This window comes from Thalia democratica, chromosome 7, assembly GCF_965202585.1.
Source record: "Thalia democratica chromosome 7, ktThaDemo2.hap1.1, whole genome shotgun sequence".
In the NCBI taxonomy this organism is placed as follows: Eukaryota; Metazoa; Chordata; class Thaliacea; order Salpida; family Salpidae; genus Thalia; species Thalia democratica.
This window is the reverse complement of record NC_139171.1, coordinates 62,717,662-62,736,922: the sequence shown is the minus strand read 5'-3', so window position 1 is coordinate 62,736,922 and position 19,261 is coordinate 62,717,662. Positions and strand designations below refer to the sequence as shown.

At 24.7% G+C, this 19,261-nt stretch overlaps 1 protein-coding gene across 1 annotated transcript in view; it reads right to left on the bottom strand.

The window, feature by feature from the left end:
* LOC145841690 (SMAD family member 3-like) overlaps positions 1-19,060 on the bottom strand; it is a 40,417-nt gene extending 21,357 nt beyond the window's left edge. Inside the window, exons 1-2 of the mRNA XM_082949042.1 lie at positions 18,959-19,060; positions 16,878-16,983 (exon numbers count right to left, since the gene is read on the bottom strand). Coding sequence (XP_082805168.1) covers positions 16,878-16,983; positions 18,959-19,060 — 208 coding nt within the window. The remainder of the gene's footprint in view (positions 1-16,877; positions 16,984-18,958) is intronic.
* Positions 19,061-19,261: the final 201 nt, after the last annotated feature.

Here is a 19,261-nt window from a genome sequence, read left to right as displayed (position 1 = left end):
CAAACATATTACTAGTTTTATCAAATACTTCACAATTTGTGCTAAATCCTGCACCACCAATAGCAAATAATTTGCTTTTAACACAAATTAAACTATGATCACGTCTTCTTTCAATCATATTTGGCATTGCTGTCCAAGTATCACCATAAATATCATAAGATGCAAATGAGTTCAAATTATAGTTACTAAAACATCCACCAGAAACTACAATATTATCTTTAAATACTGAACAAGCTGCAAAATATTTTTGCTCGTTCATTTTTGCAACTTGTTTCCATTTCATTGTTTTAGCATCAAACTGAAGACATGATTTTAAAGAACCATAATTATAACCACCAAAAAGATAAATTTTATCCATAAAAGAACAAGCACAAAAGTGTTGACGTTCATCAGGCAAGTCACAAACATAATTCCAAGTTTTACTAACAGGTGAATATTTTTCAACTGACTTTAAAACACTTCCTATAGGACAAAATCCACCAAATACAAAGGCTTCTCCTTTAAAACAAATTGCTTTTGAATAATGACGTTTATCTAACATTGAAGGTGGGTCCTTAAGTTCTTCTAAATTATTTCCATAAAACTCTTTAACTTGGTTAATAGATTTATTTTGTCCTGTACCAAAACCTCCACAAATAAGAATATTAAACATATTTTGGTTACATTGTCTAATCTTGATAAAAGAACTAAACACATTCGTACTAACACTGTTTTTCAACAATTCAACACACTCGTTGTTTTCAGAGATACACGAAGACTCATTTTGGAGATACTTTAGTATCTGTTCTGATAAAAGATTAAGACGAACTTTCAATAACAACTGTTTTGCAAACTTGCTACGTTCTTCAATATTGTAATTTAACCATGTATTTGCAGCATTAAAAACTTCAACTTCTGAATCAATTTGTAAACTAGAACTTGCAAATATTTTCAATACTAAAAATTTTTCTAGCTCTAAAAAGTTTTTAGTTTCAATTACAATAACAAAACAACGTTCTATATAACTAAACACTGTTTTATAAAGACTTGGTAAGCAGAAAAGTCTAGACAACTGATAATAAGTTGCAGCATTATGATTATCTAGTTTCTTATTAATAACTTTGGATACTTTACCCATATTTTCCTTTTCTAAAAACAATGAACTTGACAAAACTTTCGAAACAAATTCTGAATTTTCATTCTTCATTTTACCTAAAAAAAGTTTATTTCAAGTTATTTCATATTAAATTTTTATTTTATTTTCATTCAATAACTATAAGAACTTTGCTCGTCTTATAAAATAAAAATCTTATGATCTGCTGGATCCTAGTATTCGGTTTCAGGTCTAGCCGGATATTTATTTTAAAATACATTTGGATCCGACCGGATTTTTATTTTAAAATATTTTCGGATACGGCAGTAATTTAATAAGAATAATTATGTGGATTAGGTACGATTCTCATCTTAAAATATTAACTGGATTCGGTTGAATCCTAATATTGTGTATCCGGTAGGTCACTAAATTTACTTCATTTCTTTTTTCTTTTTGAAAAAAAGGTAAAAGACGTTTTATTAACTTTAGAGATTGTGCGAGATAAACTGGAGTTCATGATGAAAATGAAACGAATGAAAAGAGTCCGTTAGAATCCTTACAACAACAACGAACTTGACTTAATAAACGTAACTAAAAAATATCAGCCTTTAAATTGAATAAAATAAATTTAGTTAAAGTTAACTCATTTAATTAAAAAAAATTTTTTTTTCTAATTATTTCAAAAGTATATTTTCTACCTTTTTTCAAAGATTAAAAGTTTCTCGGTAACACAAGAAATTTTTTATTTTTTTTCAGTAAAGCAAATAGTTTTTGTTTTTGATTAATGTAATTTCAAAATAAAATTCAAGTATTTTCAATGATAAAGCACATTTCCTGAGTAGGTATTTTAAATACGTTTATAGATTTGTTAATAAATAGTTTAAACTACTGGTATAAGACTAGTGCAGGTTTTATAAATATTTATTTTAATCCCTACTTACCAGATTTATTGAAACCTTGTAACTTTTTCTTTGCAGTTTGCTTGCAAATTGTTAGAAATTTCACACAGCTGTTAAATGGTAGTGATGTTTTTTTAACATTTATATTCTTTAAACCAACTTCACTCTGATTGTTTACAGTTAAGTTGGTTTCGTGTTGTTTAACTGCAATGCTTTTCATATTAACTTTAAATAATCTAAAACATTGTCAATTTTCAATAAATTAAATTTTGTATAATACAATATAAACTTTTAAAATGCTTAAAGAAAGTTTAAAATAAAGTTATTAAGGTTTTGTATATAACTTCTCAATATATTAATATGTGTACTAAAAACAGTTAGATCAGACAAACATGACTTCTAGCTTCATAATATTAGGTACTATACAAAATTATAACAAATCATAAATTTATAATATAGTTAACTTTTATAAACAGTTGATATAAAAATATTTATTTATATTAGTTCTATTGTTTTACCTTTTTATAGTTAGCAATTAAAAAACTGTAATGTTTATTATTTTATCATTTAAGTATATAAGCATGAACAAACTAAAAAAACTTTCTTTACTTTAATTAATGTAGTACATAGTTACGAATAAATAATTTCTAAACATTTTCATAACACATTGCCTTAGTTCAAATCTGTTCTATAATACAATTGAGAAACTAAAATATCGATCATGTTATTAACACTAATAATAAGTATGTTGGACTTTTATTTTTAATCAACACAAGTTATTATAAAATAAGTAGTTAAAAAAGATTATCTAATAAGGAATTACTAGTTCTATAGCAATTAAAAATCTGTACAGAAAATAATTTATAAAGAAGCTTGTAACAATTTAATCAGTGGTCGTCTAGTTAATCAAATTCTATGCACGATAAACTGCAAAATAAAATTCTATCTGCTAAGATCTAATTTTAAAAAGCATCTAATGGCAGAAACACAGAATATCTTTTAATTAACTTCATTAAATAATTTATATTCTTATGAATAACTTTTTTACTTATGTAAACATTTAACTCTTATATTAAGTATAACTTACTAATAGTTTCAATTTATCTGTTAGTACACTAAAAAGTAAGTTTTTTTTTGACTTTTTCTCCGCAATATTTTTATCATTTTACTCTTAGATACAAATTTATGCAAGTATATCTCCGCTATCCCTACTAAGCACCCAATTTTCTTAAAATACTTCATTATAAAACTACATATTTAAGTTAGTTTATCATATTTCTATCAAACTATTTTTATTTATTGTATATAATTAAAATGTTAAATTAAAAGTAAAGGATAAAACAGTCAATATTAGCTAAATAATACATATGTAGAGATTTCGTATATTAAATATTGTCACACCTAAACAGAAATTTTAGAACCTAAGATCTGTGTATTTGAAGCTGATATGTTCGTTTCATATACTAAACTTTTATACTCTGTGAAGTTCAGGACAGTGAAAGATTGTCATTTACTTCTTTTTAATCAAAACGAATGTTGAAAGTTAATCTTTTGTCAACATAAACATATTATAATATTGTTTTTTAGATTTATCATAAACAAATTTTTTTCGTGTTTGTAACAAATTTACACTGTTGTCACTTTTTGGAGTGAAAAAAATTATCTAGATTGACTTTAAACTGTTCTAACTTCTTTTTAAGTATTAGTAAAGATTATAAAAAAAGAATTTATTAAAAAACAATATGCAATAACGAAATGTTGAAACTTAATCAATTAAATGTCATTTAAAATATAAAATTTTTTTAAAATTTTGAAATATCTCAGACTGTTAGGAGTTGGTGATTAAAAAAGAACATCCCTAGTAGGCCTGAATGAAAATTGAAATTTTACGAGTATGTGGAAACCTTAATATAGCAATTTAGTTTAGAGATTGTTATAGAGTTGTCATTCTTAGAAGTAAAAAAAGTTAGTCTGAGTGACAAAAGACCAGTCTGATATTGACTAAGTAAAAAAATTCTGAAATAAAACTTTAGCAAAAAACTTAAAAATTATCTAGTTATGATATAAAATATTTGCTGCTCATAATACTTCAACATTTAATAAATTAATAACTAAAAAAGGGTTCGAAGTTTTGTAATTTTTTTGTGATTTATAAAAAATATAAAAACGAACATGTGTCAGTGTATAAATCTTCAAAGAATTCTGAAAGTTATCCTGAGCTGAGTAGACTAAATATGTGACAAACCTGTTTTTAAACATTTAAATAACTTAACCTGCTTTTAATCTGATTGAAACTGTATAAAAAATAACATACTTATTAGTAGAAAAATGGTGCTGAATTTTATGTTTTATTAACCTTTAAAGCTTTTTTTTAAATACAAGTAAGCACATTTAAATTTATACAGTAGTTTTAGGTTGGTATTGTTTACTAGATTAAATTTTTACTGTAATTACCTAAAGCTTCTTATTGTTTCTAATAAATTTTTAATTCTAGCTTAGTTTAGTAAAAAAATTATTAGTTATAGTAAGTAAAAGCTGTGTTACATGCAAAAAACAATTCAGTAAAAATGACATTGCAATACATACTTAGCAATAAAATGAAGTATGGTACTAAGAACAGAATTGGTATTTTTGAGACAAAATATACTTTTATTTTTTTAGTAGTATGAGCAAAAGACTGAAAAAAAAGTATTGTTAGTAAAGTTTGAACACCTGAAATATCAAAGTTATAACAAACAGACGAAAAAAATATTTAATATTATTATTTTACGGCAAAAATTTTTTTTTTTTTAAATGGCCTTGAGTTTAGTAGAAAATATTTTAACTGATACGATTATTTAAAATAAATCATTACTATTCATAGTTAACACTTAAAATTCAAACCAACCTTGACTATTCCATTTACAGAATAAAATATACAAAATATTTAAAAGAGATGATAATAAACAATATTTTTTTTTATCCTTAAGCTAAATTGAAATACTGAAGAACTATAAAACATTTGAAAAAAGTCTTTTCACTGTATTTAAATTTATTTAGCTAAAAACTAATTTTACATTTTATAGAATATTAAACTTTTACTTGTTTTTTTAAGTTACATACGGTTATATACAAAACATAAAAAAACTTAAATTCAGTTTCAGGAGTGTTTGCAAAATAAATCAATAAAATATTTTTTCCTTTTACATATTAAAAATTTCCTGATAACTTTTTTTAAATTAAAGCTTTTTAATTCACATAGAATAAAAAGTAAGACTTCTATTTAGTAGTTTAACTTAAAATCAAATGATTAAGTATTATTTTTTAAAATGAATAATTATTACAGGGTTGCCACTTTACCTCGAAAAATCTCAAATTTGACATATCAGGCAAAATAAAATCCGGATTTTGAAAAGTTTTGAATGAAACCTGGAATTTTGAACAAAAATCACTAAAAAATCTAAAATTTTAAAACAATTTTTACATGTAAAGTAGGAAAATTTTTATTTTACACAAAAATGTTACCATCTAAATAAGAAATTTTTTGTCATTTTCATTTTGTTAAAAACATTTGAAGTAGCATTACAGTATCTTTTCTGTTTTTATACTACTTAACACAGTTTAATACCTTAAACTTAACTTTAAACTGAAAATAGACCTAAAATGGTACACTTTTAAGAGTCTGGAGGAAATTGTCAATATCTGGAAAAAATGTTGATAAACCAATTGCAATCCTGTTATTAGCTGTGCCTTTCTGAAAGTCCAAATTAAAAACAGACTATGTAGCCAATAACAAGCATGAGTATGGTTGCTACTTTTTGAATTAGAAATACTATCTTAAATAACTTTACTCTGTCCTAAGTCATCCTGAATTGTAATCCTTTAAAAGAATAGTAAAGACATACATTTTTTTAATTGAAGTTATTTTTTAATAAGATTTTAATCAAAGTTTGCTAATTTAAACAATTTTATCTAAATAATTATAATATAAGAGTTGAAAAAATGTGTGTTTCTTATTTTTTGCAAACATGCTAGAAATATCATTATATTGAAACTAAATCAAAAAAAAAATCTACGAGATTTAGATAAACCCTCGACAGAATTGTTTAAAAACATTTGAAAGCATGCTAAATTTTTTATTAAAAATTTTTTACCTGATTTATTATTAGTGTTTTTTAATTTAAGTATTCTATGATAGCCTGAAATATATCAAAAAAAAATCCAGAAAATTTAAGTTACTTTAGTTATTCTGAATAGGTGACAATCCTAATATAAAACTAGCAAGGCGCATCTTAAGTATTTGAATAAAAAGAAAGTCAACAACTGTAATAGTAAAAAGCTTACCATCCCTAACTGCCAAAAAAATTATTATTAATATAATAAGTTTAGTTAGAACTTTAATAGTAAAACAAACTTTAAAAGTCTAAACTATAAAAGCATCTTGATGTTTAACAAAAATATCAAAACTAGTTTAAGTTTTGCAAAAGACATACTTAGTTAGATTGTACTTATAAAAAAGTTTTAATTAGCTTAAGTGAAAGGCAACCCTGACTCATAATATAATCAATTAACATAGTTGCCATTTTTTAGAGTTAACATTATAACTTGCATAGATTAAAAATCATAATTCCTGATTAGTAGTTTAACTTAAGATCAAATTATGTAATGATTTAATGATTTAATCAGCACAATAAAAGCTTTGCCTTGTTTAAAACCAAAACAAAATCAGTCTGAGAAGCAATAAGAAGCATGAGCAGGGTTGCTACTTTTTAACTCTAAAATACCATCTTAAATGATTATGAACTGTCCTGATTCATCCTGAGTTTTAATCCTTTAACAAGGCTCATTTATATATACTTTTTCAATTTAGATGTAGTTTTAAATAAATAAAAAAAAACAGGTAAAACAAAGCTGGCTACAGAAAATAACAAAATTAAAACAAGTAAAAAAGGTTTCATTTAAGATCTAAAAAAAAAACTTGACTGAAATTTTCAAACATTTTTGAAATTAAGCTGAGTTTTTTATTTAAAAAATTAAGCTGTCCTGAGTTATTTCGATCGGTTTTTTAATTATAAACTAATCTAAATTAGCCTGAAATATACCAAATTATCCTTAAATTTCAAAACACTTTAATTAAAATTAGTTATCCTGAGTGTGTGACAACCTAGCATGAGTTACATCAAACCAGCATGGGTATTTTAAATTTTAGAAAAAGCTGGAAAAGTATAAAGCTAGTCTATTCTGAAAAAAAAAACATTATTATCAATATAATCAGCTAAATTAGACGTAAAATAAAAAAAAGACTTTAAATATCTGAGTCTTAAAAGCATATAGAGACTTGACAAATATATTAAAACTAGTTTAAGCTTTGCAAAAAAAAAGACATCCTAAGCCAGATAGTATTTTAAAGAAAAGTTTTAACAGTCCTTACTCATAATAAAACCTACATTTAATTATAAACAGAATTGCAATTTTTTAGAATAAAATATTAGTCTGAGTTAAGCAAATCTAGCCAGAGTCTGTCATGACATTTTTTCAAAAAAAAAAAAGACAAATAATAGAAGACAAGCTTTATAAAATGGAAAATATACAGTTAATCAAGGGTAAATCCCTTTTTCTTCATATAAAATAAGAACTAATTAGCTATAAAATAGTAGATAACTATAAAAAAAGAAAGTTCAAAATCACAAAATTTTATTTTTTTAAACCGACCTATTTAGCCTGAGATTTGCAAAAAAATCTTCAAAAAACCCTAGCAAGCAACTACAGTATAAATCAGGTATAAAATAATTTTAATACATAAATGTAGAAAGATTTAAAACTACTGTTTTTTTTTTTTTGTCTCATAAGACTTTTTTGGCTTTAAACATTTTGAACTGTTTTTAGGGACATTTAAATTTAAAAAAAAATTAATGAAAAAAATTATTTCACTATCAACTAAATAAACAGCGACTAGGTTAAGTTTATAAATAATCTTGAAGGTCTTGACTTGACTCAAATTTCTTTACGTTTTCTATGGCTGATTTACATAGCTATGTTTTCAATTTTCTTCAGTTTTATACCGAAAAAAAATTGTTTGCTTGACTGATTTTATACTATTCAGTATTAAACCAAATGGAACAGAAAGTGATGCTGGTATTTTATTACATTGAAACTAAAACTTTGAACTTAAAGTAAAAATAAAAAGTTTAGAATTTTGTTTTTAAATTTATAATCAACCTTTAACAAAGTATAAAGAAAAAAAATTACTGAACTTTTAAATGGAAGACACTTAAAGAATATTTTATAGTACGGTACGGTTACTAGAGACGTTTAAATTTTAAAAATCTATTAAAAACTTATATACATAATAGAGACTTCAAAGGAAACAAAGTATTTGGTTAGTTTTTGTTTAGTTTAAGATTTTTCACAGTAATATAAACCGATTTTATAAAAGCTACTAACTATGAATTGAATAGAAAAGCTTTCAAATGCTTTCTTGTTTATAGAATAAAACTTAAATAAAGCTACTCTAGATCAAAAGTATCAGAATTCCACAAATAAACAGCGCGGAAGACAGAAAAAAAATGTTTAACTTTGATTTACATGCTCGAGTTTTTGTGTTGCGACTTCCTATAAGAAATCTAAAAAATTAGCTTTAAAACATATAACTTTCAAGTAAATTTTAATTTAACATTTTAAAAATAATTTTTGAAAAGCACCTAAACAAAATTATTAAGTTGTGAAACTTTCTTACATCTTATTCTATGCAACAAAGTAATTGTATTAATAAAGTGCAAAGAACTTTTATCTCAGATTAATATTTACTAAGTTGCAAACTGTTTTAAAAAGCTTCATTAACTTTTTATTGTAAAAAGTCAAAAATTTATAATCATTTAACAGTGTATTCTGAAACGAATAAATTTTTTTTTATTTACTTTTTGAGAGAATATGTAAAAGTAGTACTTGAGATTTTGAGATGATGTGGTTTTCGATTAACTTGTATGAGTTTCAAAATTCTAAACATTCAATCAAAAATGTTTGTTTTGATTTTAGTTTATTTAGTACAACTAAATTGCACAAATAAAAATAGATCATAAGGTAAAAATAAAAAAGATAAATTTTTAAGCAATATTTATATATAAATTAACAGTACCCAGTTTGGTCATCGTCAATATAGTTTTTGTTTTTTCTGCATCAGTAATAAATTATGAACTCAACCTAACTACCAACAACAACAACGACAACAGAATGCGAGACAATCCACGACCGGCTTCGTCCTAATCACGCTTATCAGAATTTAACATTATACTTGAGAGAAAAACAGCTGTGAGCAACTAACCAAGCAGGATTAAGTAAATTAGCACTGAAGCGACCGTTTGTAATTCGTAAACATTGTTATTAAACATTTTTATTAAAGTCTATTAAGTTTATCAATTATTTTAGTTCAAGCATTGTTTAAACGCGACGCTTTTGTTAAGTGTTGAAATTTACTTAAAAACTATTAGTTTAAAGCTGTTTCAAAAACTTAGAATGTGGATAGTTTAAATTACTGTATCTATTAATACTATAACGTTATATAATGTCAGCAGATTGTGTAAAAAGTTTTTTTTGTACTAAAAAATTAACATTTGTTGTTAAATTTTAATTAAAAGTAGATATATAAAAATATGAAAATAAATTTTATCAACCGATCAGTTGACAATTTAATTAGAAAAGTTTACAAAAGTATTTTGGTGACTACACAAATCTTATAAAGACAGTATTATATAGTAGAATAAAGTTGACGTATGTGTTAGATTTTTTTTACCACACGGAAAAGATGGTGAAATCTTCTAAGGTTCAAAGCAACTACGATTCATTGCTAATAAATGATATCCTGTCTAGTCAACTTGAAAAAATTTATAACGTCACTATAAGAAACGTATTATTGCCTTTTAAGCAAACAGTAAAATTCGAATTGGTTAAAGAAACTGGGAAATACACCAAAAAGTCAATGGTAGAAAAAGCAGTTGAAGTTAAATTTCGCAAAAAATTAAACAAAAAAGAAAAAAGATTAAATGTTGGGACCCAGGAATCATCAAAAATTTAGTAAGTTATTTTTTTATTATGAGACCTATATTTTTATAGAAAAGATTTTTTATAACTTATCATAACTCTAAATATCAAATTGTCTCTTAGAATTTGAAATTAGTGATGCTATTTTCAAACCTTTATTAATTGAAGAGAAAGTATGGTTTTCTTAATTAAAACTTAGATTATACTGAAAGTTAAAGCTGCGTTTTGATTTTTTTGAATTTTGACTAATAAGCTTAGTTGCAAACATTGTTTTTAATAAAATAAAACAAGTAATTTTCCAGTCTAAGATACTTAACTCCTCTTTAAAATTTATTTAGCCTTAATATTCAATCTTATACGAATCTTAACCCTCCAGTACATATTAAAACTAATTAAATGGAAAAAATTGTTCTATTTTTTAAACAAAAATGTTTAAACGTACTAGCTCACTAGAAAGCTAAAATAACAATAAACTATGCTATTTTATCTTTAAAGCAGACAAGGTATTTGAACTAATAATTAAAAAATACTTACAATTATTGTTGTTGTATTGACTTTATTTACGAGTTATAACAATTAGCTGAATGTAAGTAAAACTAATCATATTTTTAAAAAGTTATTTGAATAAATTTGGTAATAATAGTTTTTCTCAATTTTAAGTTCAATTATTCTACTTTTATTAATGTATAAAGTAATCACATACATTAAAAATGAAATACACAATAGTTCTTAACTCAATTTCTGTTCTTTTATGTGTTTAAAATAGCTCAAGATTAAATATATATATACAATAATAAAGTTAAACTAAGTTATCTATAGATACATTTTAGTACAATAACAACAGATTGTTAATTATATGCATTTAAACGAATTATTATTTTTTTACGTTAGAACAACTAACATTTAAATATAAGCATATTAAAAAAATGGGATTCTTAGTGAAGTTTATTTAATCGAACAAAACAACATTAGCTTTACTCTTTTTGGTAATTGAGTCTTAAAAAAAGATATAGAAAATTTGTATACGCTATGTAAAATTTATAAAACAGAAAAACTCTTATTCTATTTTTTATTCACTAGAAACGTTTGTTTGTGTTGAGAACCAGACTTTCTTACATACTAAATCAAATAAAGTTTTATAAAAGAAAATATTTATAACGGATAAATAATCGTTATTCACCAAAAAAAATATCAAGCCTATCAATTAGATAAGTATACATATTTAAAGTTACTTGTTTGTTTCAGCTAGAAAAAAATCATCTTTAGAATTAGAAAAAATTGCTTTATAAAAGAAGGCAAATTTAAATTAAATAAATGTATAGAAAGACTAATAAATATACTTTAGTGACCAAATTTTACTATTCATCCTTTTATGTTATGTATTTAAATACTTAAGTGCAAAATAAATATAAAACTTTCCTAAATCACTACAAAGTTACACATTCTATATACTGTTTATATTAATAGAAAGGTACTTTGACATTCGAATAATGACTAAGATTTTCTGTAGTTTCACAATACTTTTCTAACCATTCATTTTTATCAACATCATAACATAGTACAACTTTAGTATTAAATTGAAATTCAAATATTTTACTTCCAACCTTTACAGCTTTCACGTTTTTTGAAAGAATATTAGGTGTTTTAAATGTTACAAACATATTGCTAATTCTATTAAAAACTTCACAACTTGGGTTTTAACTCGCACCACTACCAATTGCAAACAATTTGTTTTCAACACTAACTAAACTATGATCACTCTTTCTTTCTATCATATTTGGCATTTGTTTCCAATTATCAGCAAAAACATCATATATTTCTATAGTGTTCACATCACTGACATAATAACGTCCATTATTATTATATTTATTATTATTATTATTATTATTATTATTAAATATTATTATGATATTTTCTTCAAATGTTGCACAAGCTGCATGTGATCTTGTTTTGTTCATTTTTGCAACTTTTTTCCATTTTAACATTTTGACATCAAATTGCAAACAAGAACTTAAACAACCAGATTCATTAGTATGACCACCAAAAAGGAAAATGGTACCAATAAATGTACAGGCACAAAAAAGTTGACGGTCATCAGGTATATAAGTTACTTTAACCCATTTTTAAAAACAGATGAATATTTTTCAACTGATTTTACACGACCGTCTATGTTATATCCACAAAAAACATAAACTTCTCCTTTTAGACAAACTGCTTTGGAAAAATATCGTTTTTCTAACATTAGAGGTAGTTCTTGTAAATTAACTCGACCAAATTCTTTTACTTGGTTTAGAGTTTCTCTTAAACTTCTCTCACAACCTCCAAAAAGAAGATTATTAAACATGTTTTGGTTACAGTGTCTACCTTTATCATAAATAGTAGACACATTCTGATAAAAGTTATCTCTATTTTTAACACTTCAAGCCGCATTCAATTCAGAAAATAAACATGCTCGCGGGCCGCAGGTTTACCCTTTGTGGACCGCAGCTGGCCTGCGAGTAGCAGTTTGCCGATCCCTGTTTTAGAGCATAAAGTTATTACTAGCTTAGCTAAATAGCGTCATTATGAACTAAAAATTTTTAGCTTATAAAAGCTAGGAGTTTTTTTTTTAAACGAACGAAAGCGCTATAAAGTACTTTATTTTTTTCCATAATCTTATAGTGTAAAATCACTTATCATTGTAATTTTATAGCTAAAAGCGTATCAATTGCTAACTTCCGGAAAAGCAATTTTTTTACGAAGATTTACGGATTTATAGCTACTTATTGATACTGTGCTCACCAGATTCTAGTAAAAAAGTTTATTTTGTTAGCTACAGCTGTTTAGAAGGACAATACTTGTCGTTCTCTTTAGGCATCAACAAAATAATGACAAGAACGTTTTAGGCAAATAATAAATAAATACAAATTAACTATTCAATCTGGTGTACCTAGCTCTTTACAAAAGTAAACAGAGCAATTTAACATAGTAACGCTACAATATACTAGATAACATTAATTTTCATGTTAATAAATGTAACGATGGAAACTTATCGACTTAAGTATAATAATTATAGTTGCAATTGTTTTATTTTTTGTTCAAAAACTTCTTTAGTGTTACTAAAAAGTAACTTAATTCTGAAAAAATAATTTTGTTATAAGTTTTGTTTTTCTAAGAGCTTAAAATTTATTTTGTTTGTGGAGAGTTTTACCACTATTTTTTTAGAAATGAAGTTAGTTAAAAATTCGATAATGTAATAATTATTGCATGCAACTGAAGTTGGTATAATAGTAATACATGCAAATAACAGTTTTACTATTTTAGATCAAAAAATGTGTTATCTTTAATTTAAAACTTCCATAGATCTGGTTCGTAATAATTTTAGTAAATTATTGCGAAGTAAAACTTATGAATTATTATTGAAAACAAGTTACTAGCCCTTTTGAAATTTATACTTATACTGAAGGGATAAGATTTTTCATAAAAATTGAAATTATAGGTTAAATTTAGTTTTAGAAAAGTAAAACGTGTATAAAAAGATAAAATAAAAAGTTAATTTTTGCAACAAAGTTTAATAGTTGATAATTTAGAAAAATTTCAAAAGCAGTTTACTTTTAAGTGTATTCTGAATTTTCGCCTAAATTTTTACAAATGCTGCGTCGGAACATATTTACTAATTAATCAATATAATTAATATAATAGCATTAACAAGCTGATATTTTTAGTTATCTTAGTTACAGTATCATTATAATATGTTATTATCGTTAAGTCATTAGAGTATTGTGTTATTTTCTTTAAATAAAAAAATAAACTAATTTAAGAATGTTTCTAACACTTAATATTTTCACAAAGTTTGTGGGATATTCTGCGTATTTAATTTACCACTTGCCTGACATTGTATTTTCGACCGATTATTTTCATTCTTGAATTTTAATATTCGCTGTATTTACTAAATGTTGATGCCACTGAGCCATTATAACCACCAGCATGTAAGGGTATTTGGTGGACGAAATAATCATAACAGAGATAAAAAATTCATGATGTAGTTGTCCGCTACTATAACAACAATACTCCAGTGTACAAAAGAATCTTTATCATACATAAATAATTTTTTCTTAATAATTTAATAAAGTCACAGAAAGTTTTTGTTATCTTATAACGTCATGCTCCATGTATAATTTCATAGTCTCCACAACGGTGCGTAGTGAAAACATACTTTTAATGTTTAACACTTACGTCAAGTTTCTTTTAACTATTTAATTTTTCTTAACAAATTTGTGACGTATATTTTTGAAAAGTTTTACATTTAAACTATCAACTTTTTATTCACCATTAAATAACAACAAATAAGTTTTAAGATCGCTTCAACGTAACAACACGCTCCTGTTTATAAGCATTAAAACTTCGTATCTATAATATACAAATTTATTTTTTTTAAATGAAGTTTTACAAACAAATGTTTTATGAAATAAGAGGAGTTATTGCGGTTAATAATTTACTAAAAGTGTATTTAAAAAAAGTATGTAAAAAAGTGTCATTACCTTAACCTTAAAATATCTATAAATAAAATTAAATATAGTGAACAAAAATACTCAAACAAGCACTAACATTTAGTTTTTTAGTATTCAATACAGTGTTTTAAAATAAAAATAAAACTTAGAGAATAAAAAGCTGTTATGTTAAGTTTAATTATTAAACTATTTTTTATAACTTTAGAGGTAAAATTTATTTTTATTTTTGTACATACTCACCTTATATAAAACAAAAGAAAAAATAGTTTAATACTTCTTAAAATAAACAATGATCATTTTAATACTTCGTACATACTTTCCACCCGATAATTTAACATTACATATTAGTAGTACAAAATGTCTATTCTTTTGAGAATTTAATAAGTAAAATAAGTTGGAGACAAAGTTTTCGTCAGTATTTACATAAAAAGTTATTCAAACATTTTTACTTTCTACCAGATACGCTAATAATACTCAACAATAATGTATTGATATTTAATATAACTTAGTTGTCTCGGTAGGTGTCAAATTTGCACTAGTGAACAAATTTGCACGAGGGGACTAAATTAAACGAAGACGTTTTGTGCGGGCAGACAATTTTACACGGAGGCATTTTTGCATAGAATTTTTTCTATTTTCTTATTGGTTTAGTTTTTTTTACCATCACTGTTACCACTAAGCTAATAGTTACTCTGGTAATTCAGCACTGGAGCGTAAAAACGTTGCTTTCTTTTAAATTAGTAATTTCATGCAGGGTAAATAATGCGGTGTCTTTTCCATGTTAACCCCTAACCCTTACCTTTGGTCAGTAAGCGGTTCTCGGATTTGATCGGTGGGAACTCTACAGCTCTAAAACAGTTTTATTTTTTCTAACATTCATAATTAAGCTGATTTCTCATAAACAATTTATCGTACTAACTTCGTAACAAATGGTGATGGTAAATAATAAATATTTATAATTTTCTTTTCTTTTAAATACACTTGAAAAATTATCCCACTTCGTTTTCAATTAATACATAATTTCTAAGTATGTCAGTTTAATAAAAAAATACTAATGTTAAATTTTTATTATCAACTTTAAATTTTTATGAAATACTAAAACTATAATTTTTATAAGTTTTGAGGATCACAACTATCAAGAGAACTTTTTATGAGAGAAAATAGGTAATTTCAACTTTAAATGAATGAACTGTTTCGTCTAATGCTATAGTACTAACTTTAATTACTTTAGTTTATACATACATTTAATAAAAGTATTAATACTAGGAAACGAAAAATTTCTTTAGTCTTTAAAAAGTTCTTTACTTTAACTAATACTTTAAATTGCCATAATTTTTATCAAATAATACACAAATAAATAGTTATTAATGGTTTATTCTAAAAATCATCAACATACAATACAGCCTAAAATCTAAAACATTTTTAAAATTCAACATCTGTGTATAAGCATTTTTAAAAAACTATTTTTGAAATTCAGTTTTTTTTTCGAAAAACAATACATTAACTTTACTTTTCTTAAGTATCTGAAACTTACAAGTAAACAATTTATACGATAATTATCGACATGTGTTAATAACAAAAATTAGAATGTACTCTAATTTTTTATAACTTTCTTTTAATAAACAAGTCTTTTAAAGTGAATTTAATCGATTTCTCTTCATTATTAAAATTCATATAATGCTTTTTTAAACAAAATATATTCTAGATGGGATAGACAAACTTTTACACCAATAAAGTATGAAAGGTATTAAATTAATTCTTTTTATAAATACTTGTTTTTAGTTTTTAATATAAAAACATCTCAACCATTTTTAAGATTATGTTTAGTATAAGTAAACATATAAAACTTCACATCTAAATAGCATAAAGACAGTAATATAAATTTTAAGAAACTTAAAAAAAGATATTGCTCAGATTTTATAACTTGTTATCTTAAATTTCTTAGTTTTAAACAGCTACAATATTTTCACATACCAATATAATAAAAATCATCAAGTGTATGACAGTTATATTAATACAAAGGCACTTTTACAGTTGAATAATTTGAAATATTAAGAGTAGCCTCACAAGATTCTTCAGTCCACTCATCTTTATCAACATCATAACATAACACGTCTCGTGTATAATATTTAAAAACAAATATTTTACTTCCAACTGTAATTGCATTATCACCAGTCGAACGAAGCTTAGGTGCTTCAAGTGTAATAAACACATTGCTAGTTTTATCAAAAACTTCGCAATTTGCGCTAAAATATGGACCACCACCAATTGCAAACAATTTATTTTTAACACAAACTAAACTATGATCATTTCTTGTTTCAACCATACTTGGCATTGATGTCTAGGTATCAGTAAAAACATTATATGATTCTACTGTGTTTAAACGATTGTGATAACTACCTCCACCAGAAACCACAATTTTATCTTGAAATATTGCACAAGCTGCACTTGATCTTGTTTCGTTGATTTCTGCAACTTCTTTCCATTTTAATGATTTAGCATCAAACTGAAGACAAGATTTTAAACAACTACTCGACTCAAAATTAAGACCGCCAAAAAGATAAATTTTATCCATAAATGAACAAGCACAAAAGTGTTGACGTTCATCAGCCATATCACAAACAAAACTCCAAGTTTACTAAAAGATGAGTATTTTTCAACTGACTTTAAAGGATTTTCTAAAGAATCAAAACCACCAAATACATACACTTCTCCTTTAAAACAAACCGCTTTTGAATTATGACGTTTATCTAACATTGAAGGAGGGTCCTTAAGTTCTTCTAAACTAGTTCCACAAAACTCTTTTACTTGGTTAAAATATTTGTTTTGTGTTGTAGAAAAACCTCCACAAATAAGAATATTGAACATTTTTTGGTTACATTGTCTACTATTATTAAAATAACTAGACATATTCTGGCTATCTCTGTTATTCATTATTTCAACACATTCGTTGTTTTCAGAAATACATGAAGACTCATTTTGGAGATATTCTAGTACTTGTTCTGATAAAAGATTAAGACGAACTTTTGATAGCATTTGTTTTGAAAATATTTTGCGTTCTTCTATGTTGTAATTCAGCCATTTATTTGCAGCATTATAAACTTCAACTTCTGAATCAATTTGTAAATTAGAACTTGCAAATATTTTCAAGACTATAACTTTTTCTAACTCTAAAAAGTTTTTAGTTTTAATTACCATTACAAAACTACGTTCGATATAACTAAACATTGTTTTATAAAAACTTGGTAAGTAGAAAGTTTTAGAAAACTGAAAATAAGTTGCAGCATTATGAGTTTCAAGTTTCTTATTGATAACTTTGCATACTTTACTGATATTTTCTTCTTCCAAAATCAATGAACTTGATTTAACTATTGAAATAAGTTCTGAATAATCATTTTTCAATTTACCTGAAAAAAATTTAATTTAAGTCATTTAAACATTTAACTTTGTATGTTATTTTCTAGTTTATAACTATGACTACTTTACTTAGAATCATACATATAAAAACTAATGATCTGCTGGATCCTAGCATTCGAATTCGGTCGGATATTTATTATAAAACTTTTTCGGATCTTACCGAATATTTAAAAAAAAATTATGCAGATCCGACGGATACTATTTTGAAAATATCAAATGTATTCGACTGAATTCTAATACTACGTGTCCGGTAGGTCACTGAATATACTTAATTCGACTTTTTTTCACCAGAAAGGTAAAATATTTTTTGGAGTTTTGAAATTAGTTCTAGATATTATTACAGTACGAGGCGTAATTTAAGGTATTTACACTAGATATTACGTGATAATCTTATAAAGTTACACTAGATATTAGGTGATAATCTTATAAAGTTACACTAGATATTACGTGATAATCTTATAAAGTTACACTAGATATTACGTGATAATCTTATAAAGTTACACTAGATATTACGTGATAATCTTATAAAGTGACACTAGATATTACGTGAAAAACATAAAACTTAGACTAAATATTCTTGAGATCATTAAAAATAAAAATTAAAAAACAAAACAAGAAGGTCTCGTACTTAAGATAAGTTCTGTGACCTACATAAGATTTTACTAAAAAACATAAAAGGTTTACAAATTTCGGACGGGTCCAAACTTCAAACTAAAACAAGGATCTCGATTCGGTCGGATATCAAATTTTTAGGTCTGGTAGATCACTAAAACAATAAAATTGACTTAACAATCATAACTAAAGAAAATATCAGCCTTCATTTTTAAAGAAAACAATTCTTTTAGTAGAAGTTTTACTTTATTTAAAAATGTAATGTATCATTATTTGTAATAAATTCATTTTGAAATAAATTTCAAGTAATTTTATAATGATAAAGTTCATAAGTCAGGTGGAAATTCATAACTATTTATTCTTAATCTTTACTAACCAGATTTATTGAAACCTTCTAACTTTTTCTTTGCTGTTTTCTTGCAAAATGCTAAAAATTTTAAACAGCTGCTTACTGGTAGCAACACTTCTTCAAGTTTTATTTTCATCAGTTCAGTTTCATTCTGATTATTTTCATTTGAAATGACTTCATGTTGTTTTAATTCACTTGCTTTCATAATAACAATTAATAACTTAAAAAAATGTCATATTTAAGTAAATAAATTATTTACAATACAAGATTAATTTACAACAATAAACATCAAAAATTTATAAAAAAAGGTTGGCGGTCTTGTTTACAACTTTTTATTATAATTATGTGTGCACTAAAAACATACAGATAATATCAACTTTTTTACAGTATGCTTTACTTTTCATAA